The 26,533-nt window shown below is 37.5% G+C and overlaps 5 protein-coding genes and 1 long non-coding RNA gene across 8 annotated transcripts; 1 reads left to right on the top strand and 5 right to left on the bottom strand.

Moving 5' to 3' along the window:
• Positions 1–1,413: 1,413 nt before the first annotated feature.
• LOC104766562 (putative transport protein YPL264C) lies at positions 1,414–4,426 on the bottom strand. Of its 3 annotated transcripts, none has more exons than XR_015591037.1 (10): positions 4,223–4,426; positions 3,871–4,024; positions 3,335–3,509; positions 3,028–3,143; positions 2,851–2,918; positions 2,597–2,735; positions 2,437–2,503; positions 2,211–2,282; positions 2,048–2,113; positions 1,414–1,669 (listed from the first exon to the last, which is right to left on the bottom strand). XR_015591037.1 is itself a non-coding variant. In XM_010490475.3 (10 exons), exons 1-10 carry the CDS (start codon positions 4,424–4,426, stop codon positions 1,574–1,576), a joined length of 1,149 nt encoding a protein of 382 aa, XP_010488777.2. In that variant the 3' UTR covers positions 1,414–1,573. The 3 variants fall into 3 exon arrangements, 2 of the variants coding, with proteins under 2 accessions (XP_010488777.2, XP_087358024.1); XM_010490475.3 differs by having other exon boundaries at positions 2,859–2,918; XM_087501898.1 differs by having other exon boundaries at positions 2,859–2,918; positions 3,335–3,504; positions 4,223–4,363.
• Positions 4,427–4,523: 97 nt separating this feature from the next.
• On the top strand, positions 4,524–7,687 carry LOC104767909 (glutamyl-tRNA(Gln) amidotransferase subunit B, chloroplastic/mitochondrial-like). The gene is made up of 8 exons (XM_087501897.1): positions 4,524–5,418; positions 5,512–5,721; positions 5,819–5,959; positions 6,045–6,248; positions 6,402–6,599; positions 6,682–6,750; positions 7,119–7,235; positions 7,315–7,687. The coding sequence occupies exons 1-8, from the start codon at positions 4,789–4,791 to the stop codon at positions 7,393–7,395; spliced, it is 1,650 nt and encodes a 549-aa protein (XP_087358023.1). The 5' UTR covers positions 4,524–4,788; the 3' UTR covers positions 7,396–7,687.
• Positions 7,688–7,723: 36 nt separating this feature from the next.
• LOC147920635 (uncharacterized) lies at positions 7,724–9,809 on the bottom strand. The gene is made up of 4 exons (XM_087501168.1): positions 9,005–9,809; positions 8,801–8,917; positions 8,311–8,703; positions 7,724–8,160 (listed from the first exon to the last, which is right to left on the bottom strand). The coding sequence occupies exons 1-4, from the start codon at positions 9,807–9,809 to the stop codon at positions 7,724–7,726; spliced, it is 1,752 nt and encodes a 583-aa protein (XP_087357294.1).
• A 203-nt stretch (positions 9,810–10,012) lies between these two features.
• On the bottom strand, positions 10,013–11,175 carry LOC104766561 (putative proteasome inhibitor). The gene is made up of 3 exons (XM_010490474.3): positions 10,888–11,175; positions 10,609–10,792; positions 10,013–10,522 (listed from the first exon to the last, which is right to left on the bottom strand). Exons 1-3 carry the CDS (start codon positions 11,063–11,065, stop codon positions 10,138–10,140), a joined length of 747 nt encoding a protein of 248 aa, XP_010488776.1. The 5' UTR covers positions 11,066–11,175; the 3' UTR covers positions 10,013–10,137.
• A 609-nt stretch (positions 11,176–11,784) lies between these two features.
• On the bottom strand, positions 11,785–17,287 carry LOC104766560 (aconitate hydratase 3, mitochondrial). The gene is made up of 20 exons (XM_087503095.1): positions 16,708–17,287; positions 16,451–16,555; positions 16,203–16,363; positions 16,018–16,110; positions 15,748–15,933; positions 15,391–15,552; positions 15,086–15,230; positions 14,846–14,988; positions 14,713–14,769; positions 14,541–14,620; positions 14,380–14,455; positions 14,066–14,251; positions 13,917–13,984; positions 13,708–13,826; positions 13,473–13,594; positions 13,271–13,369; positions 12,711–13,190; positions 12,521–12,619; positions 12,191–12,433; positions 11,785–12,105 (listed from the first exon to the last, which is right to left on the bottom strand). The coding sequence occupies exons 1-20, from the start codon at positions 16,988–16,990 to the stop codon at positions 12,037–12,039; spliced, it is 2,976 nt and encodes a 991-aa protein (XP_087359221.1). The 5' UTR covers positions 16,991–17,287; the 3' UTR covers positions 11,785–12,036.
• A 516-nt stretch (positions 17,288–17,803) lies between these two features.
• Positions 17,804–18,443, bottom strand: LOC147920634 (uncharacterized). The gene is made up of 2 exons (XR_015591608.1): positions 18,266–18,443; positions 17,804–18,109 (listed from the first exon to the last, which is right to left on the bottom strand). It is a non-coding gene; the product is annotated as an uncharacterized LOC147920634 (long non-coding RNA).
• Positions 18,444–26,533: the final 8,090 nt, after the last annotated feature.

The raw sequence follows: 26,533 nt of genomic DNA, 5'->3' as shown, positions 1-26,533 counted from the left end.
ATATTTCGCCAAACCACTTGGTTTGACATGTGAAGAAAATCTCATACCATAAACAAGTAAACAACATCGTTCGGTTTGTTGAATTAATCATTTTAAAACAATTTGTTTTAATTACTATAATGCTCACCACACGCTAAAGGATTGAAAGGCGTTTAGGTCAATAATATTATTATTTTGACATGCAAGTCAATACTAATATTTTCGCTTGATCTTATAACTCGGCTTATATGAGTAGGCTTTAGTTAGTACTCTAAACTAATTAAATAACTTAAAATCTTCACGCTCACAATAATAGTTTTGTGAAAGAATAGACCATTTCCCCTCGTGAATTATACATTTTAAAACATCATTAGAAAAACGAAAAGCATGTGAAAAGTATAGTCTTACATTAAAACACCTTTCACGTGAATTATTCTAAGGATAAAAAAAGGAAGAACGGTGAAGTAGACTCACACACACAACTCGGCCATAGGTCGAAGCAAACTTGATGAGCAAACAATTCAAATATCTAGCTACCATCAGTTTCTCTTTAATTCTTTCCTGACTAGCCATTTTTATAATAATATGGGAAGAAGAACAACGTTCTCTCCAGCCCGTCGGTCCTTTTTGCGGCCACCGACTGTTTTTTTATTTTTTGAGAAGATTCCGACAAATATTTTCTTTTAGAGGGAATAGATGCTTCCGATTTATTTATATATTTTTTTGAATTAAAAACCACTAACAAGTGAGTTTATTTCATCTTTTTCGTACAGCTACCATGGAATCTGATCCACATGTAAACTTATCAATAAGAAAGAGGGAGAGAGAGAGAAAGATAATGATAAAATGTAAAGTGCTTCGGCTATTACCAAAACAATGAATTCGATTCTCTTGGATTGAAAAGTGTTTTAAGTAACAACTAAAAAACTACTAGTATAAAACTTAATGGGTATGGTTTATTTATGTAGCTGGTTTTACCCAAAACTAATTAACACAACAAATGACCAAAGTGTTGTTGTCTTACTTTTTACGTTGGACAAATGATCTATCACATCGGTTTTGATTAGGTAATTTTCAATCAAATTCGAAAATTCCGGATTTCCATAATGATTTCAAAGCATACCAAATAGCAAAATATAATAAATTTTAAATGTAGTATAGTAACTAGAAGCCATACACTAAAAACTTTAGTATTGATTTTAAATATATTTTTTAGTAATATAAATTCATATCATGGATATTTTGCCTTTTTACACTTACTATTTATAAAAATGGACAGTATACAGTATATGCAACTCTTTGGATTGGAGCCAATATCTTTTGAAAGTATTTGTGATTTTTTTTTTGTTTGTGCCAAACCAAATATCAATTTCTGTACTATAGTTTTTAGTGTATGGCTTTTAGTTATTACTTCTTTCTTTAACTACGAAAGACTTATTCTAATATCACTTGGACTAAAATCTAGGAATCGAAGCGGCACAAACAAAGTGACTAATTTTGCAGTGAGTGAGAATGGAACGGGATGCACTAAGATCAGATGGTCTAACGACTACCATTACACGACCTTGTTTGTGTTACACTTTTTTTTTGCCCTTTATATGAGAATGAGCAAACACCCAACAAGTCGGCTAAACAAACCTGACGATTCTGCTTTTCCCGTGCTTACTGTCCATGACTGGGATAACACCACCTAAAACGAGAAACACATCAGAAAACAAAGTCTTGATGCATCATCACTATGTTAATTCTGTTTCACCGATTCAAAACAAATGAACAATATAGAAATAAACTTCATATCCGAATCGAAAGAAAATAATAAACCGATCAAATTTTGATGTCTTTGAGATTTTTTTTTTTTTTTTTGGTAAGGGTCTTTGAGAATCTTTTGAGTTAAAGAAAAAGTTCACTAAAATCGAATTCATACCGATACTTTAAAACGAAACCGAATGGTATTCAGTATTCACCATTCAATTCTATGTTTTGAAAACCCAAAAAAAAAACTCAAACTGAAAACCGGACTAGAGGCTCCTATTCTAAACCCAACTATTCCATGAAAGTGGAAGTATACCTCAATGTACAATATGTTTGCCGCTTTGCTGATTCTCTCAAGCTGAAGCCCACGTGCCAAAAGTACCTTAAAACAATAGAAAACTTACTCAGCAATCTAATTTCCTGAATTGCCAACAAAAATCAAAACTGTGCATAAATATAATGTTATTGAATGGCCTCACCTCTGCACAAAATGCCAGTAACCCTAGTACAATCATGCTAATGAGTGTGTCAAACGCTGGCAGCACAAAGCTCTGCATGAGAAAAAATTCACGAGTTTTGAGTAATGGTCAACCAACAGATCAGTTGATGCACTTCACATTTGGTGCTAGTGCAGTTGATGCATTTATTGGTAACTATATCATATTCCGTTTCAACCAACACTATTTATACATTTACAAAACATACCTCCAAGGAAAACATGCAAATTGCTGCAGCGGGGCAAGCTACCAAACCAAACGAGAGGACAGTAATCCTGAAAAAATATACACATCATTTATTGATTCTTCCAAACTTCAGAATTTTCGCTAGAGAAGCAAAACTGACACATCTGGATCTTAAATCTCACACTGGCTGTTCCGATGCTTTAGCAGCTGCCTTTATGAAACAATAAGTGATCCCTCCAGTGATTGATGAAAATAAACCCAACAAGAACGCATATATATGATGGTTTCCTTTTAGATTTTCATTCTTAGCTTCTGATCCAACTGCCAAGAAAGATAAGTGAAATCAGCATGACGTCTTTGTTTCCTCATGCATAAAGGAGAGAGCCAGGAGCAACTTTCTGAAAAGAATAAATAGAGAACTATTTTGTTAACTCACTTCTGTACCTTGGACACTTAGTGTTGGGCCAAAGATAAATAGCACGCCAAAGAAACTGCAAGCAAGACCTAGACCAAAACGAAAACATAAAGAAGAAGTCATAAAATGGACTTGCTTTGTTATCAGTTCACAATACATTTAAGGAGCTAATTAAGGCTAAGGGAAAAAGCTATGTACCTCCAATATCAGTTATTTTCAACTTTTCATGCAGAACAACACGTGCTGCAATGGAAGCCATAACTGGATTCAAGAAGCTTAATACAATAGCTTGGGACAAGGGCAACATTTGGATGCTGAATGTCAATAACAGTAAAAAAGAGTGTTAGAAGTCTTATTTTGCTACCAGTGACAGGTTGATTAGTGGGGGATAGACATTGTTGCTAATAGCAACTTCATTTTAAATGATGCATATTTTTCAATATAATAAATTTAACAGGCTGTTTAGGTCTACACACGGAGCAGAGTACGGATGTGTAATAATTACCTAAAGATGAAACTAAACAATGAAAGGTAACCCACAAGGGCTCTTGAAACCAAAAGCTTCCTGGCGTGCGCAGGTCCAAAAACTGGTTGTCCAGTTCTTTTCAACCAAAGGTATGATAGTATCAAGATAATTGTGCATCTCATGAACGCGGTCTCAAATAAAGGAAATGGCTGAACTGTCATAAACAAAAGACATTAGAAAGAAAAACACATCAATCAATACACATGACAGCTCAAGGCAACACTAAAACGCTGAAGGAAGACACAGATTGAGGTAAGTATTTGCACTCATCTAAGCAGAGATTCCATTACAACTAGAAAAGACAAGTTATTAAACAGGTCCAAGAAACAAAAAAGTTCTCTCCCACCATGTGAAGAAAGGACAAGAAGCAGAGCATCAGCAAAAAGTAATTTCAACATTTTCTCTAGTCTTCCCATAAAAGCTACTTATCATCATCTTACACAAAACCATGAAACTGAAACACAAGGACGAAATCACAAGATACCACTATAGAGGAGAGACAAAGAAGTACTGACCAGATAAATTATCTGAAACTAACTCCATGATGAGATACAGTATCGATGACAAGGCCATACACAGTAAGCCAGAGTAACGAGACCCACTCCAAACCCATGAAGAAAACTGAGTCACTGGTGATATCTCAGTTTCAGTCACTTTAATCACTTGCTCCTACACACAACAACACAGTTCCAAATAAAAAATTCAACAAATTCATTCTAATATCTGATCTCAGTTTTTGTCAATAACCTAAATCTAGAATTCTAACAACATAAATTAGTAGAAATTGAAGCCACTGGCAAATTCAGCGAATCAATTTCGAACTAAAGAAGAATCAAATCCATTAAAAGCTAGAGGAGTCGCTCTTACTCTTGGTTTGCGTCGAGTGTAGGAGGCGGAGAAGATGTTGATCCTAGGTCTTTGGTTTTGATTCAGGAGAGGGATGATTTCGTCGGAAGATGATACAGGGGCGGAGGAAGCGTCGTCTAACGCCGGAGAATCTACATCTCGGACGGTAAGCTCAAGGGCGAGGTGTTCGTCGGCGATTCTGATCTCCGGAGACGAAGAAGCCATGATTACGAAATCAGCATCTAACAGACAAAACGGAAAGATAACGAAAAGTCAAAGAGACGACGCTTCCGAATGTATTGTTTTTGACGTTTGCCGTTAAAACCCACGTTAACGGTTAAATAAAAAAAAAAAGTAAACCACTAAACTAGAACTGAGATTAAACAGAGCAGTCTAATTTCAATTGGGCTTAAAAAAGACATTACAGGCCCAATCACTCGATTAAGCCCAATTCGGATTACACCTTGGTGAAAAGATAAGTCGACGGCTCTACTCCTCCGATACGATTCCGGTGAGAAGTGATGCGAGCAGGTTCTGTCTGCTTTAAGCTCCTCATTTCTGATTCTTTCAAACGTTCTTAAAAAAACATGTCAACGACATTGTTAAAAACAATTCAGCTAAACCAGTTCTCACTTCTTGGAACTGCCTTGATTAGAAGGAGGAGTAACAACGTCTCCGTGAGGTGTTGTGGAAGCCAAACAGCGACGACCCATGAAGCTAAACAGACTTCTCCGTCGAGGGTTGCACCCAAAAACCATAAAAGCAACAAGCTTGATGAGATTCTGAGAGACTACGAAGCTGTAATTGGGATAGAGACTCATGTGCAGCTCTCTACATTGACAAAGGCGTTTTGTAGCTGCTCTAACAATTACGGGTCGTATCCAAACACAAGTATTTGTCCAGTTTGTATGGGTTTGCCTGGTGCTTTGCCTGTTTTGAATTCAAAAGTTGTTGAATTTGGTGTTAGATTGGGTTTAGCTTTGAACTGTGAGTTGTCTCTCAAGTCTAAATTCGATAGGAAGCAGTATTTTTATCCAGATCTTCCTAAAGGTTATCAGATTTCTCAGTTTGATATCCCTATTGCATCTGGTGGCTATGTGGATTTGGATATTCCACTTGAGTTTGGTGGTGGCCATAGGAGATTTGGTATCACTAGAGTTCATATGGAAGAAGATGCTGGCAAGTCACTCCATTCAGACACTGGAGATTACTCTCAGGCATGGGTTTATTAGATCTTCTTCCAAGGGTTTTAGGTTTCCAGGCTAGATGTTTGTGTTACTTATGGTTTGGTGTATTATTATGTGGTGCAGGTAGATCTGAATAGAGCAGGGGTTCCTTTACTTGAGATTGTTTCTGAACCTGATATGAGGAGTGGTGTAGAAGCTGCTGAATACGCTTGTGAAATGCAACGGATTGCGAGGTATTTGGGAGTTAGTAATGGGAATATGCAAGAAGGCTCTCTTCGCTGTGATGTCAATATCTCAATCCGTCCCATTGGGCAAGCTGAGTTTGGCACCAAGGTTTCTTTCTTTGTCATTTGTAGATTCTTCTTAGTTAAACCAGTGAAACGGATGGATCAACTCATTGCATTTTCATTTCATCTGGCTGATGATACAGGTGGAGATAAAGAATTTGAACGCATTTTCAGCAATGAGCAGAGCAATTGACTTTGAAATTTCAAGACAGGCACTTCTCTACGATCAAGGCAAAGCTGACCAGATTGTAACCGAGACTCGGCTTTGGGATGAAGGCGCTCAGGTTCTAAGATTCATTTGGTTGCAATAATATCCATATCTGTCTCTTTTTTCATATCCATCAGAAACTAACTTGAGTAGGTGTTCAGAAAACGGTAACAATGAGGAAAAAAGAAGGGCTTGCTGATTACCGCTACTTTCCAGAACCAGATCTTCCAGAAGTTATCCTTACAGAAGAATACGTTGATAGCATCCGTGCTTCTTTACCAGAACTTCCTGAAGCAAAGCGCAGGAGGTATGAGGCGATGGGTCTAGGCATGCAAGATGTGCTTTTCCTCGCTAATGACGTCAGTGTAAGTCCTACTTACTCTATGTTGATGATATTTTAGTTTCATGTTATCTTCACAAAATGCTGAGAGCAAAAGAGTAAATATTGATATTTTAGTTTCATGTTATCTTCACAAAATGCTGACAAGTTAACTGTTGTTTGAATGAATGGCTCTTAGGTTGCAGAATATTTCGATGCAGTCATCGGTAAGGGCGCTGAAGTGAAGTTGGCAGCAAATTGGATAATGGGAGATATTGCTGCTTACTTGAAAAATGAGAAACTTTCTATCAATGATATGAAACTCACTACCCAAGAGTTGGCTGAGCTGATAGCTGCCATCAAAGATGGAACCATTAGCGGAAAGATTGGAAAGGAGGCCAGTTTCAATTCAGTTTAAAATTCCATCATCTTTCGTTTAGATCAATGCAAGTTATTCCTTTATTTTTTTATTTTTGCAGATACTGTTTGAGCTATTGGCCAAAGGTGGAACCGTCAAAGGAATGATAAAGGAGAAAGATTTGGTTCAGGCAAGTCCATGCTATACCACAAAATGTTCTATAAAAGAGTTAAATTCAGAGAAGTACATTTTTCTAATTGAAGAAATGGGTATCTTGAAGCTTCATTTTTCAGATCATATTTTATGAAATATGTATGTTAGACTAAAAAGGTAATGTAGTGGGACATTGCATAAAATCTATTTGCTAGATGGGGTAAGTTGATAAGGTCCGTAAGAACGTCAGCAGTATATATCTTCATGGTTCTTAGGGATAGGCGGATGGCTAAGAAATGTTCCTATAGCTAGGTAGTTAATTAAACTAGCAATCCGAAGTGACTCGGCTAACATATTCTAAAGAGATCATGAATGATTTTTGCTTATGTGTGACACACGCTGCAGATAACCGATCCTGCAGAGATCGAGAAAATGGTTATTAAGGTGGTCTCCGAGAACCAGAAGCAGCTTGAGCAGTACCGCAGTGGGAAAACTAAGCTTCAAGGCTATTTTGCTGGCCAGGTATGGCAGTTACCGTCTGCATTTTTTTAAAAACTTGTACCTTGTGAACCAGTTCAAACTCTTAAATGCTTTGTTACAGGTTATGAAAATGTCAAAAGGCAAGGCAAACCCAGGTTTACTGAACAAGATCCTCCTGGAGAAGCTCAATGCCAAAGACTGATTGAAGCTTCAGCACTGACACTTTGACAGAGTTATTGCTCTTGAAAATGGTATAGAGTGATTTGTGCTCCGTTGGATAATGCTCTTGAACTAGAGTGTTCTGTACAAATATTTTATTTGGAACTGCATTGCCATCAAATTGTTGTCTAAGAGGCAGACCATCATGTCCTATACACCATTTGTTTTTTTTTTTTTGAATTTAATGTTAAATTATATTCAAAAGAAAAAATACTTTGTTACAACTAATGCATCTGTTTCAGAATAGAATTAAGCTGAACTTAGACTTGAAAAAACCCCAAACTTTGAAAGTAAATACGGTTGTAAAGAAGCTAGAGATGTGACTGTAACCAGAGCTGAAAAGCTGTTTGAAACCGGTGATCCCCCATTCTCCTAATTGCCAGGAGCTGATCTCGAACCTGTCTGTCCACCCAGTCAATTATATGCGCAGCAGTAGTTGGCGACTCCCCATGCCTCCTCCCATTGTGTTCTCTCCAGACTGAATACACCGTAGCCTGGAGAACATATCGAATGAGAAACCCTTCTGATCGAGGCAACTGAGATTGAGAAATGTGAGCCATTAGAATAGACCGATCCGTTGAGAAAGCAGTCTTGAGTAGATTCTTCGCCAAACTGGACCACACATCCGAGACAAACGGACATGAGAAGAAGAGATGGTCACGCGTCTCTAAACTCAAATTGCAGAAAGAACACATTCCCGCAGCCCCACCATTCCACATAATCATACGAGCACCAGTGGACAGACGGTCTTGGACAGCAAGCCACACACAGAAAGAGAACTTTGGTGTACAATGAGTGAACTAAACCCCCTTATGCCAGGCTACCGTACTCGCTGTGGTTCTAATATGGTTCCATGTATCCAATCTGGAAAACTTGGATCGAAAAACATCATTCTTACCCCGCCATAGAAATTTATCCTCCCCTAATGAGCGGACTTCCCTCAGTTGGTACAGGATCTGTTCAACCTCATTGAGCTGATCCCCCCGATACCGTCTTCGACGATGGTGATCCCATGCTTCCGCTAATTTGCTTTGCCTAGATATTCCCAAGTCGATAATCCCGCTCTCCCCCACTGCCTCCAAAAGATATCCCATGTTCGACCAGCTATCATACCAAAAAGAAACGGTCTCACCATTTCCCACTTCGACTTTGCAAAAATCTCGAGCCAGACCCCTGTATTTAAGCAGCTTTTTCCATATCCACGAGCCAAGACTGGTGGTGTCCTTCACTGACCAAAAAGAAGCCTGCTTGAGTAAGTTTGAATGAACCCACTGAACCCACAAAGAGTTACCTCTTGAGACCACACGCCAGATTAACTTCAAATAACTCACCGTATTGGCTTCACGTAGAGATCTCAGACCAAGCCCCCCCCTCAGCTTTCGGCTTACAAACTGCCTCCCACGACACCTTAGCTTTCTTAGGATTCAAATCAACCCCGGACCAGAGGAAACCCGAGCACATGGAGCCAATAGTCTCCAAACATTTTTTAGGTAGACAGTAAGCACCTAGCCAAAAGTTACAAACACTCCAGAGCACCGAGGATATCAAGTTGAACCGTCCCGCATAAGAGAGATGACGTGCTGTCCACGAACCTATCCGCTTGCGAAGCTGTTCCAGCAAGGGAGAGCAGCCGGCAAGTGTTAGCTGTTTTGTGACCAGCGGCAAGCCTAGATATCGAACCGGCAGACGACCGACGTCAAACGGGATTTGAGCCTCCGGTATAACTGACTCCCCAGCCAAATAGATTGTGGATTTCTCCATACTGATCTTCAACCCTGACATCCTAGCAAACTCCGCAAAAACATCAAGAATGCACGTGATAGAACGCAGCTTACCGTCCGTTAGGACCATAAGATCATCTGCAAAACTCAAATGCGTGAGACCTAGCTGACGACACCGTGGATGGTAACCGATCAACCGCTCTCCAGCCGCCTTATCAAGCATTTTTGAAAGGACATCCATGCAGATGACAAACAAATACGGCGATAACGGGCAACCCTGACGGAGGCCTCTAGAGCTTCGAAAATAGCCTGCAAGTTCCCCATTCACTTGTACTGAAAAAGAAGCTGTAGATACACAGAGCATCAACCAGTGAATAAATAGTGGCGGAAAGTGCATAGCAGAGAGGGTTTTAGCGAGAAACGACCACTGAACCGAGTCAAAAGCTTTGGAAATATCAATCTTGATTGCACATCGACTAGAGATAGAGTCCTTGTGGTAGTCTTTGACCAACTCTGTTGTCAACAACACATTCTCAATCAGCAACCTATCTTGAACAAACGCCGACTGATTATTGGAGATAAACTTGGGCAGCACACGCTTCAGTCTATTAGCTAAAACTTTGGAAATCACCTTATATAGCACATTGCAACAAGATATAGGCCTATAATCTTTCATTTGCCTTGCGTCCAAGGATTTGGGAATGAGTGCAAGTATAGTTGCCTACATTGCAACAAGATATAGGCCTATACACCATTTGTTGCTTTTCCAGCCAACCGAGCTTTAAAACATTACTTCTATAAACAATAAAACTTTCCCTAAACTCATGCTTTGATTAATACGTTAAACCAAAAGGAAGTTCAAAAGCAAATCAAACCAAAAGTTAAAAAAGATGTTTGAACAATCAGTTGGGGAATAAAACCAAAAACAAAACAGCTAATGAATACTGAATAGTTCCTGAAAAGGACAAAGAAATGAAATTACACCCATACATTCTTCTGTTTCTTCAATAATAATCCAAATACATAGGAGGCCAGTATGTATTGTAATCTGGATGAACGAGTGGGACATAAGGAAGTGGCGCCACACCCTGACCCGCTTGGGGTTGTATCAAATATGGCGGCAGGTGACTTGGTGCTAGCTGAGCAAGCATAAGAGGAACTCCAAACATTGTTGTGTCATTCGTAGAACCTAATGGATCATCAAGCATTCCGACGTGATCTCTAGGCTCTTCTTCATTTGTCTTAGCTGATTTTGACTTGGTTGCAGAAGAAACATGTTTTAGCTTAAACAGAATCTCACTCTTCAAATCGTTCACTAACTTCTTCAAATTCTTGAACTGTGCATCGTAATCCCTCTCCTCTTTCGACTCATCAGTATAATTCCCAACTCTGTCAAATAAATTTAGAAAAATTAAAAGAGGAAAGTTTTAAGTACCTTGAGACTCAAGCAAAAGTAAAGAGAAAGCAAGACATACTCTATTTGGAGATGAGCAGGTTCATTTCCATCCTCAGTTATGACAACAACAAGAATTTTATCATTCATAACCAAGCACTTAACCAGAGCTTTCCTCACTTTAGTCTTTGATCCCTTTACCGGTTTTTTATAAACAAACGCATACTCCTGGTCGAATTCGTTCCACCCTTCAATCCCAACCAAACCTAGAAATCGAGAATCGAACAAATCAGAATCCTAAAAACCCTAGAACGAATTGTATACAAAAATAAAACCCTAAAACGAAATCATGAATACTAACTCTTAGTGGTTGGTGACGATAGAGCGTCGTGAACGAAGGCAGGACGTCCGGTGGCAGTGAGGATGAAACCGGAAATTACGAAAGAAGCGTGAACTACGAAAGCTACTTTGTCGTAGTTATTGCGAAAACCAGGCATAACTGACCTGATCACACCCATCACTGCATGAGGAGTCGCCATTGATTCCGTCTGTAGAGTTCTCGTGAAGTTCAGATGTTCTCCCTTTAGAGTTTATTGTTTCCCAAGTAGTAATGTCAAAAATGTATCTAGCTGAGCGTAAAGGTAATAGAAAAAGGAGTTACATTAGTTCATTAGTTGGTATAATTATCGAGAAGATAAGTATTTTATTGCATTTTTCTTTTCTTTTACTAATTTCCCGGATTAATTACAATATATCTCTATTCACCACAAAAATATCCACTAACAAACAAAAAAAAAATAATCACAACGAAGATAAGTTAAAGAGGGTAAAATTAGTTGGTATAATTATCAACAAAAGAAAATAATTTCATCGTTTTTCTTTTCTTTTGCTAGTTTTCCGGAGTTACAACAAATCTCTCTATTCTACCACAAATATATCCACTAACCAAAACAAAAACAAAAAAGAACCACAACGAAGATAAGTTGAAGAGGGCAAAATGACGGAAAAAGAGTGTCCTATTTTATCAGTTGAAATTATAACTACGCACCCTTTGATATGGTTAACTTTATATTCAAGCACCACCTCATCCGAGAGGGAGCAAGTAGGAAGGAGCCAATAGATAAAAAAAACAAGCTAGAGTCATTAGTATTCTTCATACACTTGAGATTTGAACTCCTTTTCTAATATCTCTATTGGGAATTTTATATAAACACTGCGGTGCTATATACTAGGTTTTTTTTTTTCGCTTAAATTCGAAGATTTAAAGAGATCCGCTTTTTATTCCTTTCCAAAACAAATAATATTCAGCGGTTGCAAGTTGCGAAACATGGGAGAGCCCAAACATGTAGTAAACCACTGAAACCGTACAAAAGAAATCTCATATTGCTTGAGATCCACTCACCTTTTCACCTAATCCCTCCTAGACAGAATTATCTGCCTTTTAAAATGACAACAGAGAAAAAAAAAATCTCTTTTATTTATGCTTCCATAAATTGGGTTGTTTCCTTCACTATTGCTTGCTCAAGTTTCTGATGACGTATGGAAGTATGCCTCCATGGTTGAAGTAAGCCAATTCCACCTGTGCACATTTTGTTTACCAGTATTAGTTAACATTGTAATGCTTTTTTGCTCGACTACACATTTTTGGAGATTGAAGTATTTACCTCAGTGTCGAAGCGGACTGTGCAAGTGAAAGATTTTCCGTTGTCAGTAGTGACAGTAACATCTTGGCCAGGTCTAATTTCTGAGATGTCGGTTGGGAGATGGATTGTGTAGCGCTCGTGACCAGTCAATCCAAGAGTATCGGCATCTTCCCCAGACTTAAAGCACAACGGGATGATTCCCATTCCCACCAAGTTGCTTCGGTGAATTCTCTCAAAACTCTTTGCAATCACTGCTTTCACACCCTGCCAATCCCAAATTTTTTTTGTTTCAGATAAAACAGTAAGACAGGTTTATGCGGAAAAAAACACACGAGGGAAGTGACTCTGAACCTGTAGCATGGGTCCCTTGGCAGCCCAATCACGTGAACTACCACTTCCATACTCAGCTCCAGCGAGAATAATTGTGTCTTCACCAGCTGACTTGTATTTCTGATACATTTGACATTATGATAAGGAGACATTAGACTTGATCAACGTACAGTCAGTCAGTAATACAAAATTCAGTTAGATAAACACAAACCATTGCTGCGTCGAAGACTGAGAGCTTCTCTCCAGATGGAATGTGAACTGTCTTGGGGCCAACTTCACCATTCATGAGCTTGTTAACGATACGGATATTAGCGAAAGTGCCTCTGGCCATTATCTCATCATTCCCTCGGCGACTTCCATAAGAGTTGAAGTCCTTACGGTCAACACCACGCTCGAGGAGAAACTTAGCAGCGGGACTGTCCTTTTGGATGTTCCCAGCTGGAGAGATGTGATCGGTAGTGATACTGTCTCCAAAGTTGAGCAAACAGTAAGCATCCTTCACATTGTGTGGCCCTGGAGGATCCATGGTCATGTCCTTAAAGTATGGAGGCTCGTGAATGTAAGTGGAGTTGGGATCCCATGAGTAGAGGGAATCTTCAGGAACAGACAACTTATTCCACATGGGGTTACCCTTGGTGATTGACTCATATGTTGCTCGGAACATGTCAGGCAAAACACTGGATTGAACAACCTGATCCATACGCCAAAAGACTAATTTTAATATTTGTGTACCAGAAGTAAATTTGTTCTTTGGTTGTAAGTTCTATATACCTCAGCAATTTCCTCAGTGGTTGGCCAGATATCCCTTAGGAAGACATCCTTGCCGTTCTTTCCAGTGCCAATAGGCTCCGTTTCAAAGTCAATGTTAACCTGTAAAATAAGAAAGAGGAATGTTAAATTTCCAAAATGATGATGAGTTATATGTCATTATCACATACAACAAAACATTTGACAAGTTTTCGTGATTTATTACCGTGCCAGCAAGAGCGTAGGCAACCACCAAAGGAGGAGATGCAAGGTAGTTGGCTCTTGTTAGTGGATGAACACGCCCCTCAAAGTTCCTGTTCCCAGACAGCACAGCAGCCGCCACAATATCTAACAAGCACAGAAAACTTTGAATCAATAACACCATACAATTAACCACATATATAAAATAATAATAATATAAGAAGGTCCAAAGTAAGTCTAGTTGTGAATCTCAATAATACCATTTTCAGTAATAGCAGCTCCCACTGATTCATTAATTTCTCCAGAATTCCCAATGCAGGTAGTGCAACCGTAGCCGACAATATGGAAACCCTGTTGATTCAGATATTCTTGAAGTCCACTGCATGGAATATAATATACACTTAACATTTCCCGCACAAAAGAAAGAATTAGCCTTTAACAACAAAGAACTTGAAAAACTACAACATACCTCTTTAACAAGTATTTTGTAACAACCCCTGAGCCTGGAGCAAGACTTGTCTTTATCCAAGGCTTAACCTGAAGAGGCAAATTTTTGATAAAAGATCAAGAAAAGTCAAGGAATCAGATCGATTTCTAGTTTGATATCGGAAAACCAACCTGTAGGCCGAGGTCAGAAGCCTTTTTTGCAACAAGACCAGCACCAAGCATGACGCTGGGATTTGATGTATTAGTACAGCTTGTGATTGCAGCAATCACAACACTTCCATGTTTAAGCTCAGCTGGTTGTCCATTGAACGAAAAATTTGCCACCTTCTCTTGTGCCTCTTTAGGTATAGCAAAACCCTGTAAAAAATGTAAATTCAAGAATAAACAATGGTACTTAAAATGTGCGCCAACAGCCAACCAGTCTAAAGAACGAGTAAATGCTGAAGAAATAAGTCCTCTACAAAACGAAACATCTAGTTACATACCTTAAACCCAACTTTACTGTCGAGACATGAATGCCAGTCAGCTTTCATATCTTTCAAAGTAACACGATCATGTGGCCTGCAAAGAAGATATCGATAATATGGTCATGATCAATTAACCAGACAATAAGCTTCGTGATTACAAAAACTAACAGAACCCATACCTCTTTGGTCCAGAAATGCAAGGTTCAACATTATCCAGGTTCAGTTCTAGATATGACGAATAAACCCTGTCTATCTGAGGCTGAAATTTATTCACAAAGCAAAGTAAAAAAAAAACCTGAAACGATATGAAAAACTTAAAACCCAAATATATTACGTATACGGCTGATTTACCTCATTGTAGTCAACAAACATATTGTTTGCCCGAAGATATGCTTCAATCATGGCCACCTGCCATGAAAATATTTTATCAGACCAGATATCTGAATATATATATATAGAAGGAAGATTACAGCCAAACACTCACGGTCTCGTCGCTTCTTCCAGTCAATTTGAGATACTGTAGAGTAACATGATCCACAGGGAAGAAACCCATGGTTGCACCATACTCGGGAGACATATTGGCAATTGTGGCCCTGTCAGCTAGGGAGAGCCCACTCATGCCATCACCTAAGACGAAAAAAAGTAGGCTTTATCATTTTCTGAAAACACACATCTCTATTAAAAAGGAGCAATACACACAAGAGCTCAGAAGGATATATATTACCATAGAATTCAACAAACTTTCCAACAACACCATGCTTCCTCAGCATTTGAGTCACTGTTAGAACCAAATCAGTAGCTGTTACACCATTGCGCATTTTTCCGGACAGTTTGAATCCAACAACACCAGGCAATACCATACTCATGGGCTGTCAGCAAAAAGAGTTGCAGTATAAGAAAGGTTCACAAGCCTCACTAAAATGGAGCAGAAGAGACGTAAAATATAGTGATCTAATCTATATTCAGTAACATAGCCTTCCGATTCATCAGCATAGGATAGGGGTAATGTTAATAATCAGACCAGTTTACCTGGCCAAGCATTGTTGCCTCAGCTTCAATACCTCCAACTCCCCATCCAGCAACTCCCAAACCATCAATCATAGTGGTATGTGAATCAGTTCCAACCACGCTGTCTGGGTATAGAAGGCCTTTGGTATTGAACACAACTCTTCCAAGATATTCCAAATTGACCTGAATGATCAAAATGGGGTCAAATTGAGACATTCAATGCCAAAATCCAAATACAAACTTTAGGTCAGACAAAAGAAGATAATAAATGAAAGAAACATTTCAATACACTGAAATCATGTGGTTGAAAAGGTTACATATCAATGTCAGAACAAGTATAGAAACAAACAATTGACTTGCGTACTGAAAAAAAGTTACCTGATGCACAATACCAGAACCAGGAGGCACAACAAGCATGTTCTGGAACGCAGTAGAACCCCATTTAAGGAAAGCAAACCTCTCCTTGTTCCTCTGGAACTCAAGCTCCATGTTTGCTTGCACTGCGTTTTCAGACCGAGCAACATCAACTTGAACTGAGTGGTCAATTACAAGATCCACCGGAACCTGAGAGACACTGTACACATAAGAAATCTAGAAGAACCCTAAGCTAAACAGATAGCATCGATATGTGGGAAATAAAAAAAGTACCAAGGGATTAATTTTGTTGGAATCACTGCCCAGCTTGTTCATCGCATCACGCATACAAGCAAGGTCAACAACAGCTGGGACTCCAGTAAAGTCCTGCCACACAACAAAACAAAGGGTTAAGACTTACGAACATGAAAACAAACAAGACACAATTCATTTTGGCATCCCCTACACCAAACAGTTACCTGCAGAAGAACACGAGCTGGTTTAAACGGAATCTCGACTTGTTTAGGAGATGTCTTTTCCCAGTCAATAATCTTCTCAACATCTTCCTTGGTTACTTGGAAGTTATCACAATTACGAATCGCAGATTCAAGAAGAATCCTGATAGAGTATGGCAGTTTATCTACAAACAGAGCACTTCTCTTAGATTCTGATCCTTCTGTAACTTTCTCAATCAAAATGTTCAGAGAGATATTTAAAAAATCGTTACCAATCCGTGGATCATTTAGAGCAGGCAAGCTGTAGAACTTTCCGAATTCGCCACCACCAGGCTTAGGAAGAGTAGTGAAGATCCCCTTGTACGGATGCTCAGACGCTGAAACAACACAAAAAACAAATGAAAATGGTAATCACTAGAGTAAACCATCAGTTCCATATCGCAAAACCTATACTAATCACAGAAATCTCAATTTCATAAGCTTATAAATCGGAAAATTCAAGCTAGATCCATCCGATCGAAGAAATTACCCATGGAAGAGAAGGTTCTCTGGAGACGGTCTAAGACAGGAGAAACGGCTCTGATCTGAGAGGTAAGGCTAAACGGAGACGGTTTTGAGTGAAAGCAATGGCTCCAGCGAGGAAGTGAGCGAAAAGCAGGTGAAATGGTACCAAAAGATCTTCGAGTGAGAAGAGACGAATGAGATGCGACGGAGGGGGACAATAACGATCGGAAGGAGCAGAGAGAAGAAGAGCGAGAAGAAGCAGCTCGAAGGATCGAGGAAGTAGCGGAAGATGAAGCAGTTATATACATGATGTATGTAATCACGCTTCCAGATGCAGATTCAGATACTGACAGAGGATAAGGATAATGATTTATGGGAGAAGGTTTTTTGATTGATCAATTGGGAGCGATCATGGAGGCGCTGATGAATAATGAATCTGACGTTGGAGGCGTGTGGAGACGAAACGAAAGAGGCCTAGGGCTGAGTGCCACAAAGTCAATCTTTCCTCTGCAAGGGAATATTATTTTGTTTTTTTGGCTAACAAGTAAGGGTAAAACCGGGTTTTTCAGACTATGAATTTTGTGTATTTTTTTTTTGAGTGAATTAGGAAAATAAATTGTTATTTTGTTATGATATGATATTGAAATTCTCGTCGATCTCAGTTGAAAAATGAGAATAGGATTTTGGAATTTCAACTAAAAAATGGGAAATTGGCAAAAATAACAAACAAAAAAACTGTAATTAAATGAGTAACTTTTCTAACCACAAATAAGTTATATTCTCTGTATTTTATATAATAATTCTAAAAATACCTTCATTCATATTAATTCTACTTGTATTTCCACTTCTTCCTCCTGCCACCACCGTCCATCGCCGCTCCAATCACTATCACCGACCGCCGCTCCGGCCACCATCGCCGGCTGCCGCTCCAGCCACCACCTCCTCCGGTCACCACCATCAACACTAAAATTGTAATTTTCTTTGTCCTTCATCTTATTCTTCTAATTTTTGGTATTAATGTGCTATATCCTTAATTAAATCTCTGAATTTGGCTACTGGGCAGTTTTGCCCCTAAAAAATCCACTTAAACATAAAGAGTAACGAAAAAAAATTATAATAGATTTGATTATTATTTTCCGTCATTTATTAAATTTTAATAATTTAAAAAAAAATATTTTGAATAACATAGATTTTTTAATAATTTTTATATAAAATTAATCCAAATCTTTGGACCACACTTTTCGTAAACATTATCAACACAAATTAATGACGGAAACAATAGCAGTAATGTCCTTTTGGCATTGCTGTATCCAGACACTGGCAACGAGGATATGTTTTCTTTCCGATGGCGTCTTTGCATTTTGAAGAAGAAGCACAATATCCAGGAAACCATCCAACAATGCTATCTTTATTTTCGCTGACGTCAACTATTTTATAACAAGAAAAAAAAATAGGTTGTGAATTGATGATCTAACAAATTATGGGAAAAAAATATCTCATAACAACAGTTTTTGCTATAAACTACGAATGTTTTTTCATATTATGTGAATATCTCATCAATCGAAAGAAGAAGACCGTATTACCTTGAGCATGACTCATAACAGAGATCACAAGAACACATAAAAACATGAATAAAGTAGCAGATTTCATGATTCAAAAGTAAAACTAATGAAATAGTTTCTATTTTTTTGTATTTTCTTGATCTTGAAATGAATATTTTTATTTTATCAAAATTGATAGTATATATACCCAAACATCAATATATTCAATCTTTTTGAAAATAGGATATCCATATATGAAAATATATTCTACCTAATTTTTTAATATAGTCAAACTAGATTTGTATATTCTACCTTTAATACGATTTTTGTAATATTTGACAGAATCTTAACAAAATATAGTATCTAGCTATTCCTATATATCAATTTATATATCTTAGTAACATCTTGTAGCCATTTAAGTCAAGTATTTTAATGGCTCAAATTTGATAGTATATAAACCCAACACACACACTTTCTAGGATGTATTTAACAGATCAAATTAAGATATTTATGATATAATTATTAAAACATCAATATATTCAATATTTTTGAAATAGGATATCCATATATGAAAATATATTCTACCTAATTTCTTACTATATTAAAATTAGATTTGTATATTCTACCTTTAATGAAATTTTTGTAATATTTAACAAAATATTAACAAAATATAGTATCTAGCTATTCCTATATATAAATAGATATATATCTTAGTAATCTTGTAGCCATTTAACTCAAATATTTTAATGACTTATTGTAATATTAAAAAATTATTTAATACTATTAATATTAATATTATTACAGTTTACTAATTCTTATCATCTAAAACTATGTAATTTATCTAATACTTGTAAGGTTTTTGAGAAAATTATATTATTTTTTAAAATTTATAATGTTTCAAAAAAATTAAAGAAATTTAAGATAATTTATTTTCGGAATTTCAAATGCTTCATTTTTAAGTATTTTATAATTATTTTAGTTTTTTCAAGAATATAGGAATTTTTTATTTTGTATTTTGAATATCTTAAAAATATATAAGGTACTTTACAAATAAATAATTTTTTATTTAGTTGCTTAAGAAAATAAGTTTATGTAATATAACGGAATAAAAATTTATCTATGAAATTTTTTGTACTATCAAAAAGTTTATATATTATAAATGGTATATATATTTATGAAACTTTTTCTATTTTGAGTTACCATACTAACAAGAAAAGTTAGTCCGAGCCTAATACATAAAGAAAGGATATCACATGGATAGGGTTGGACGGCCCATATGCATATGGGTAGAGGGATAAAGCTGATAACTTTTATAACCATGAAGTTGTGGCCTAGTGGCCAGACTAACATGACGATTCTTCCACTAAGCTAGAACCACTAGGCAACAACTTCCTGGTTATAAATGTTAGTTGTAATAAGTTTATTTTCATATGAGAAAATACTATTTTTCTACCAAGGCAAGTAGCAACGACTAAGCTTGATTATGAGCCATTATTGGATAAGATCTTAAACAGATTAGTGAGTTGGACTAGTCGGTATTTAACTTATGCAAGTCGGTTCAGCTCGTTAAATATCAGTCATTACCACTGAAGAAGTGTTCTAAGGAAATAGAAAATATGTGCTCAGCTTTCCTTTGGAGTGGTTCTTCAAATATATATGATAAGGCTAAGGTAGTTGAGGAGGATGTATGTGTATCGAAGGAAGAGGGTGGCTTGGAATTCAGTGACTTCATGAGGTTTTTTGGGGTTTTGGTCGAAATTTGATAGGCAAAATACTTTTTTGACTATGGGTTTTTGTGGATGGCTTGGGTTCGTCAGTATGTGACAAAAAAAAAACAATGCTAAGGAGTCTATTTTGGACTTTTAGAATTGGCAGAAAATTCTGAAGTTGAGACCATTAGTAGCTGAATTTATACTTTGTGAGATCAGTAATTGTCATAACACATTTTTCTATTATGAAAATAATAAAGAAATTCACCATTGGATCTCAAAAAAATAAAATCTATCTTAACATTTTTGAAGTACATTTTTGTGTCATCCTCTCTTATCTTTGTATCCAAACAAGTCTCAACTAAATTCTCTACAATCCTTACAACTAAACACAATCATTTCCTTATTTGATAATATTAATTTCCTAAAATATATCTATCTAATTTAAAGAAATATGTTAGATCAAAATATAATTCACCTTTCATTTTTATTTAATATTATATTTAATTATTTTAATTACTATTCAATACATAAAGTTAATAAAATTTTAGATTTTTTTTCAGCATATAATGTGATTTGAATTTTTATAAACGAATATATATTAAAAATTGTCTTAGGATATGTGTAACTAAACAAGTATATCCACATATAGAGCTCGACATACATTTTTGGAGTATAATAGGGTGTCATCACTTTTTGCCAACTTCGGATCGGGTTTTTAACTAAAATTATAACCGATTCAATTATCCGGATCCTCCTTAAGATTGCCAAATATTTTGGGTCGGTTTTTAATCCATATCATACTTATTTACATCCAATTAATGTCAATTAATGCCCATTGTATCTTAGGAAATATCTAATTTGCATGCCGAATTTTTAGGACCGAGTTTGACAAAAAAAATTGATAACCCAATTTATGTAATCACATCCTCTTAATCACATCCCTATAATATAGCAATTAATTCAAGATGAATACATATTAGGAAATATCGAATTTGCGTTTAATAAACGATTACATATATGGTAAGATCTTATTAGCTTTAAATGTACACTATTAATCCAATAATATCAATCGAGAATCATAATAAGAATATGACAAATCATTCATTCCTAAATCATAACTAACAAATCGTAAAATGTATATTCTCAACTTGCGAATCAAGAGTTTCTACAAAACTCTACCAACATCCGTTAACAATATATATATCAACAAAATAATAGACTCGTGGTGTACCACGGGGTAAAACCTAGTTACAAGTAAGAAGGAAGGTTGTATTTTCTTTGAAGCTTCTGCATATTTATGTGAGTGTTTTTTTTTTCATTTTGATATCCATGACATCTTCTGAGAATTCAACACAATTTTCCAATGGGAGATGATGAGGACGGTGAATGGGTTAGTTGATTTGTGTTTAAATTGTTGAAAAATGCATAACCTTGATTATTGAAGAAGCGATACATGTTTAACAAATAGATAAAGTTGAAACTCTCTCTCAAGAACTATTATCGAGGCTTCAAATCCGTCAATCTCCTCCGACGCCGGTGAAGCTTTTGCTCACCGGCGTCGGGATCCCAGTCCATCTGTTCTCCTCCTTGCTAAAGCTTCTTTTATTTCTTCTGTTGTTTATTTATATTTTTCTCCGTTTCTTTTTTGGTTATGAACCCCCCCCCCCCCACAACCTTTAGATCTCGGTGAGATATCCATAAACAGAGCTAAAAGACGCTTGTGGTTTCCGGTGAACCCCCTCCTCTTTCCTCTGAACGCTTGATGTGATTCTCCCAAGGAATCGACACTCTAAGGTAGGTAGACTGATAATCCTAGAACTTCGATGGCTCGCGAAGCTGGATGATAAGGCGTGAGATAAACTCGAAAATCCTTATGACCCAAACTCTCTTAAAACAAACCAAACAAAGCAAGGCGGTGGAACTTTAGATAGAAGCTTCGCGGAGACAGATGACAAGGCGTGAGATGAATCCCAAAAATCCTTGTGCCGTAGATTCTCTTATAATGATTCTTCAATCCTCAGCTAATGAATGGAAACATCAAGTGCGGCAGAATCACTTGATATACCGAAAACTCTTTGATGTAACCCACCAAGGAGAAAGAACAAGTTCCAAAGGAACAAAAGAGTTTACCACTCTCAATAAAAGATAAAAGATTTCTTGATTTCTCAAATGAGATTACATGTGTTTATAAAGAGATAGAAAACTTGGTCAAAAAGCCAAGTATTTCTTGAAACTAAAAAGACATTAAAGATAGTAAGTTGAATGAAGATTCAACTCTTGATGCATGTATCCCTTCCTCCAAAGTGGCTCTTGGTACATGTATCTCTATTTTCGTCACTCCTCTTTGACCACAAAATAAAGTGATTATTTTGGGCTTTCTTGGACTTATATTAGGCTCAAAGTGGACTGGGCTTGATAGACATCATCCCCAATAGAATTTCTGATAACAGGATTTTCACCCAGGGTATCAATTCCCTATGCAGTTGTAGTACAAAGGGTTATCAATCCAAATGGTTGTTATGCTAGCAAATAAGATATGATCAGAACAATGCAAGTCAAGCCAAACAATAATGGGGGTTTTATCTAACAACCTAAAATAAGCAAAGGTAAATAAAAGAGCAAGAATCACTCGACCTAAGCATTCGATGCAAGCATTCGAGTACCAGATCGAGTGGGTAATCGGGTGACAGAGGTAATCAAGAACACAAAGATGAACAGCTCGAAGGTATACACGAAGCTGGTGATTGGGTACCAGTTCGGGTAAGGGGTCAAGTTATAGATAAAAAGCTAAACAATCAAGATGTGAAAGCTCCTAAGGATGGGGTAATTGACTCATAAGTGCTCCTGACCAATTTGGGATGTCCTACATGCCTCAAGCAATATTCCCTAGATAATGAATCTCTTAAATCTTGCTAAAACACTCTCGTGATAGAAACAATCAACCTTGGTCACTCCCCTACCCAACTCTCGTTGGAGAAACATGACCAAGCAGGCATTACGAACTGATTCATTATTGTCAATAAACTCCTTACACATCTAATCTCTTAGGCTAAGTGAGTAAATATCTAGAATTGATTGATTCAAGCATTTCAACAACATCTCTCGATGGCAAAACACCCTAGATCTAATCTCAACCTCTCGGTCTGAAAATAGCATTAAAAACATCAATCTAGAAGGGAATTTATATAAAATAAACATTCAAACTAAGACATCCTAACTGATCAAGAATACATATTTGTCTAACCTGTCCCTAGAAACTTTATTTCACTACTCAGATCTCATGGTAGAAAGCATAGAAACACAAATGAATCAAAATTGCATTGTATAGAAAATAAGATAAAAGTGGTAGAGTACAGAATCGAAAACTAAAAAGAACAGCAAAAGAAACAAAATCAAATCCTAACTAAGTGGAAAAAGTGTTTGAGTCGCTTAATCTCTCTCTCAAAAGCTCTCGCTCTCTGTTCTGAGTGTCTGCGGCGTGCTAGGGCGAGAGGAAGAAGAGGGGGTTTATATATGGAAACCCTTTTAACCTAGCTGCTCAGTCCTGCCCGAGGGTCTGCTCGAGACGGTGCACGAGGATCAAGTCGAGTAGTTCCTCGGGTAGGTCTTTTGGTTGTTCTTCCTGCTCTTAGATCCTCTTTGATCGGGTTGAGGCTCGAACTGTTCTTCTTGCACTATCGTTCCTTCGGGTACATGCTCGTTTTTGACCTTGTTTTCCCCATTTTAGGCTCTAAAGCACCTGTTTTCATCCAAAATGCACAAATGCAATAATGCAACACCCTAAATGGCCTAAATGCAAATTCCTACAGTTAAGGACCTGAAAATGCTAAGGTTAGGATATATACAATGCAAAATATGGACAAAAAGGGTGTCTAAAACATGTAAATTAGAGAGTTATCACACCCCCAAACTTACATCTTGCTAGTCCTCTACCAAGGAAGTAGGAGGATGAGGATTAAAAATGGGGACTCATAACCTTTTAATACTAAGCAAAGGATTCAAGCTATAGTCTTTAAAGATAGTTTAATAGTGCTAAGATCAATTAACATACTTACAAATATTTTTCTATGCTTATCACCATGCATCGATCTAGTTCATCCTCCAACTAACAGTAAAGACTTGCAATTCCAAAGAACATCTCTTTCACATTCATTAAAGTGTTTGGCGAATTCTTGCTAATGGAAAGTGAATCAAGCTCAATCGGTTTCAAAGGTAAGGCTTTTTGGTAGGTAGGTTTCAAACAATATCTTTAGGTGGCTTACTCTCAAAAGAAGGAATGCTAGACAATTGTGAAAACTATCTAAGAATGAGAACAATTGGGGCATACAAAGCTTAGCACTTGATGATCTACCCTTTTTCTCATTCACTTTCTTTTTTTCAAACACCCTAGAGTAAAACTGCTCACAACCTTGATTTTAACTCCCCTTTTTTTACAATCCCTAAGGTTTTAACTTTAAACATCAAGCTCTCGTTAATTTTTTTTTCTTTTTCTTTTTTTGCTAAACTTCTAATATACCTATATATATATATATATATTTTTTGTAGGATACTATAGCAAAATCTTTCTCTCTCTTTTTTTTTACTTAGAGACTTAGAGATAATTAAACTGAACCTTATGGACTTTCTTCTTTAGTTTCTCTTTTATCCCTCAACCCTACCCCAAATAAACATGCTAACCATCTATCTTTCAAAACCGATTCTATTAGCTAATTCAAATGATTCTAAACTTAAAACAAGACCCAGTTCTTTGTCGTTCTCAATACTCTCAAGGTTTCACAACCTATAGCACCATGAAAAGGCCTCACTCAACAAATCACAACAAGGCTTGAAAGAAAGGTTTGGGTTCAAGGGTAAGGAAAACAATTCAGGTTAAACGAAAAGATTGGCAAAAATGGAGTGTTAACCCAAGTTTAGAGTTACCATGAGCAAGCATTCAAATTCCATAGGCAAGATAATTTAAGTTCAGGTTAAGTCCAATAATATAGAGATGTTGCAATTCAAGCAAGTTTTACACAAGTGGAGGAAGCTTTCAAAAGACACAAGGTTTTAAACAAAGATTTGTCATTTTTTTCCAAAGATTGATCTTGCAACAATGAATTGTGATTACGGGCTATAGCTTCAATCCTAAGGTTGGACTTTAAGCAAGGTGGTTTTAATCATTGCCTCCTAAAATGCATATGCAACAATCCTATATGAAGCAATCTAGAATCAATCCTAATATGTAAATGCAACTACATAAACACTTTTTTTTTTAATTTTTAAAATTTTCAATTTTTTTTTTTGGTTTTTTATGCAAATAGATGCAGACTCAAATGAATAAAACTAGTATGCAAAAATTTGAAATGAGAAAATAAGAAAATAAAACACAATGTTAAATACATTCTGAGACCCTCCCCCAAACTTAAATTACACAGTCCCTTGTGTAAAGAAAAGTCTGAAAACGAAGTCTGAGAATCACACAAAATGAAACAAAATAAAATGCAATGGTATAAACAATGGTTTGGATGAAAGTGGTACCTCATGGGTTGGTGAAGAAGGAGGTTGTGGCAGCCTCCATGCTCGCCAAAGTGTACCCAGGATCGTCACCGGCTTCAGCAGGTGCCGAGATTCGCTCATCAGAAAGCTCGGTTATGTGCACAGACGACTTGCTCGGACCAGCATCCGAGAGGTTGATCGGGTAGGGCATCGCGTAGCTCACCGGGTAGGGTATCGGGTAGTACGATGGGTATGGTGATAATGGTCCAGAATGGTCACCCGTGTAGCTGCTCGTAGGATGCATCAGGTATGGCATAGTGTACGACATCTGGTAAGGCTGAGGGAAGGGACCTGAGTGGTCACCCGAATGGGTGCTCGATGGAGGCATCAGATACGACATCGTGTACCCTGTCGGGTGAGGCATCGGATAGGCATCCGAGTGGCTTCTTCGTGACTTATCAGGTCTTGTAACACCCTCCTCTGCTTGTGGCTCGTATGATGATGCCCTATGAGGCTCTGCCGGTGCCAAACCTCGGATCCCTCCTAGTGGTCCGCTCCTCCCCATCCATGGGGGTGCATATGCTGAAGTGGGAGCTGAGGCACAGCTTGCCTTGTCTTGCAACTCCCTGATCTGGTCCTCCCATCACCTTCACCTTGCCGGTAAGGTCCTTCACCTTCCTCGCTAGGAACTTGTTCATCCTCTTCAACCACCCGATTCTCTTGTGAGCTTCTCTTACTCCTACCGATTTCTTTTGAGAGAAAACATACTCCTCAAAATCGTAATCCTCTGAATCACCTCCCTGTCCTTGCACTGTTGGCTCTCTCTCTTCAGCTTCAGATTCCCCTTCAGGGTTGTACAGCTCCTCCAATGGTGGCATGAAGTCTATGTTCGTCCCTAGCCGGATTGGGCAGAATCATTTGAGTAGCTCCGACTGCTGGATGAACGAACTTGAAGAGTAACCTATCCTTTGGCTTCTCATAAGCCAAGTATCTCGCCAAAGTGAGGTAGTCGATATCTAGCCATCTCGGCTCATATACCACTCCCTTCAGGGACACATCGCAGGTTACCAAAATCAGTGTGACTAAACCTCCTATGGAGATCTCTCCAGATCCTTCCCGTCTC

Source organism: Camelina sativa, chromosome 19, assembly GCF_030686135.1.
Source record: "Camelina sativa cultivar CO46 ecotype springtype chromosome 19, ASM3068613v1".
Lineage (NCBI taxonomy): Eukaryota > Viridiplantae > Streptophyta > Magnoliopsida > Brassicales > Brassicaceae > Camelina > Camelina sativa.
Note: the sequence above shows the minus strand (reverse complement) of the source record. Positions and strands in the feature narration are given on the sequence as shown.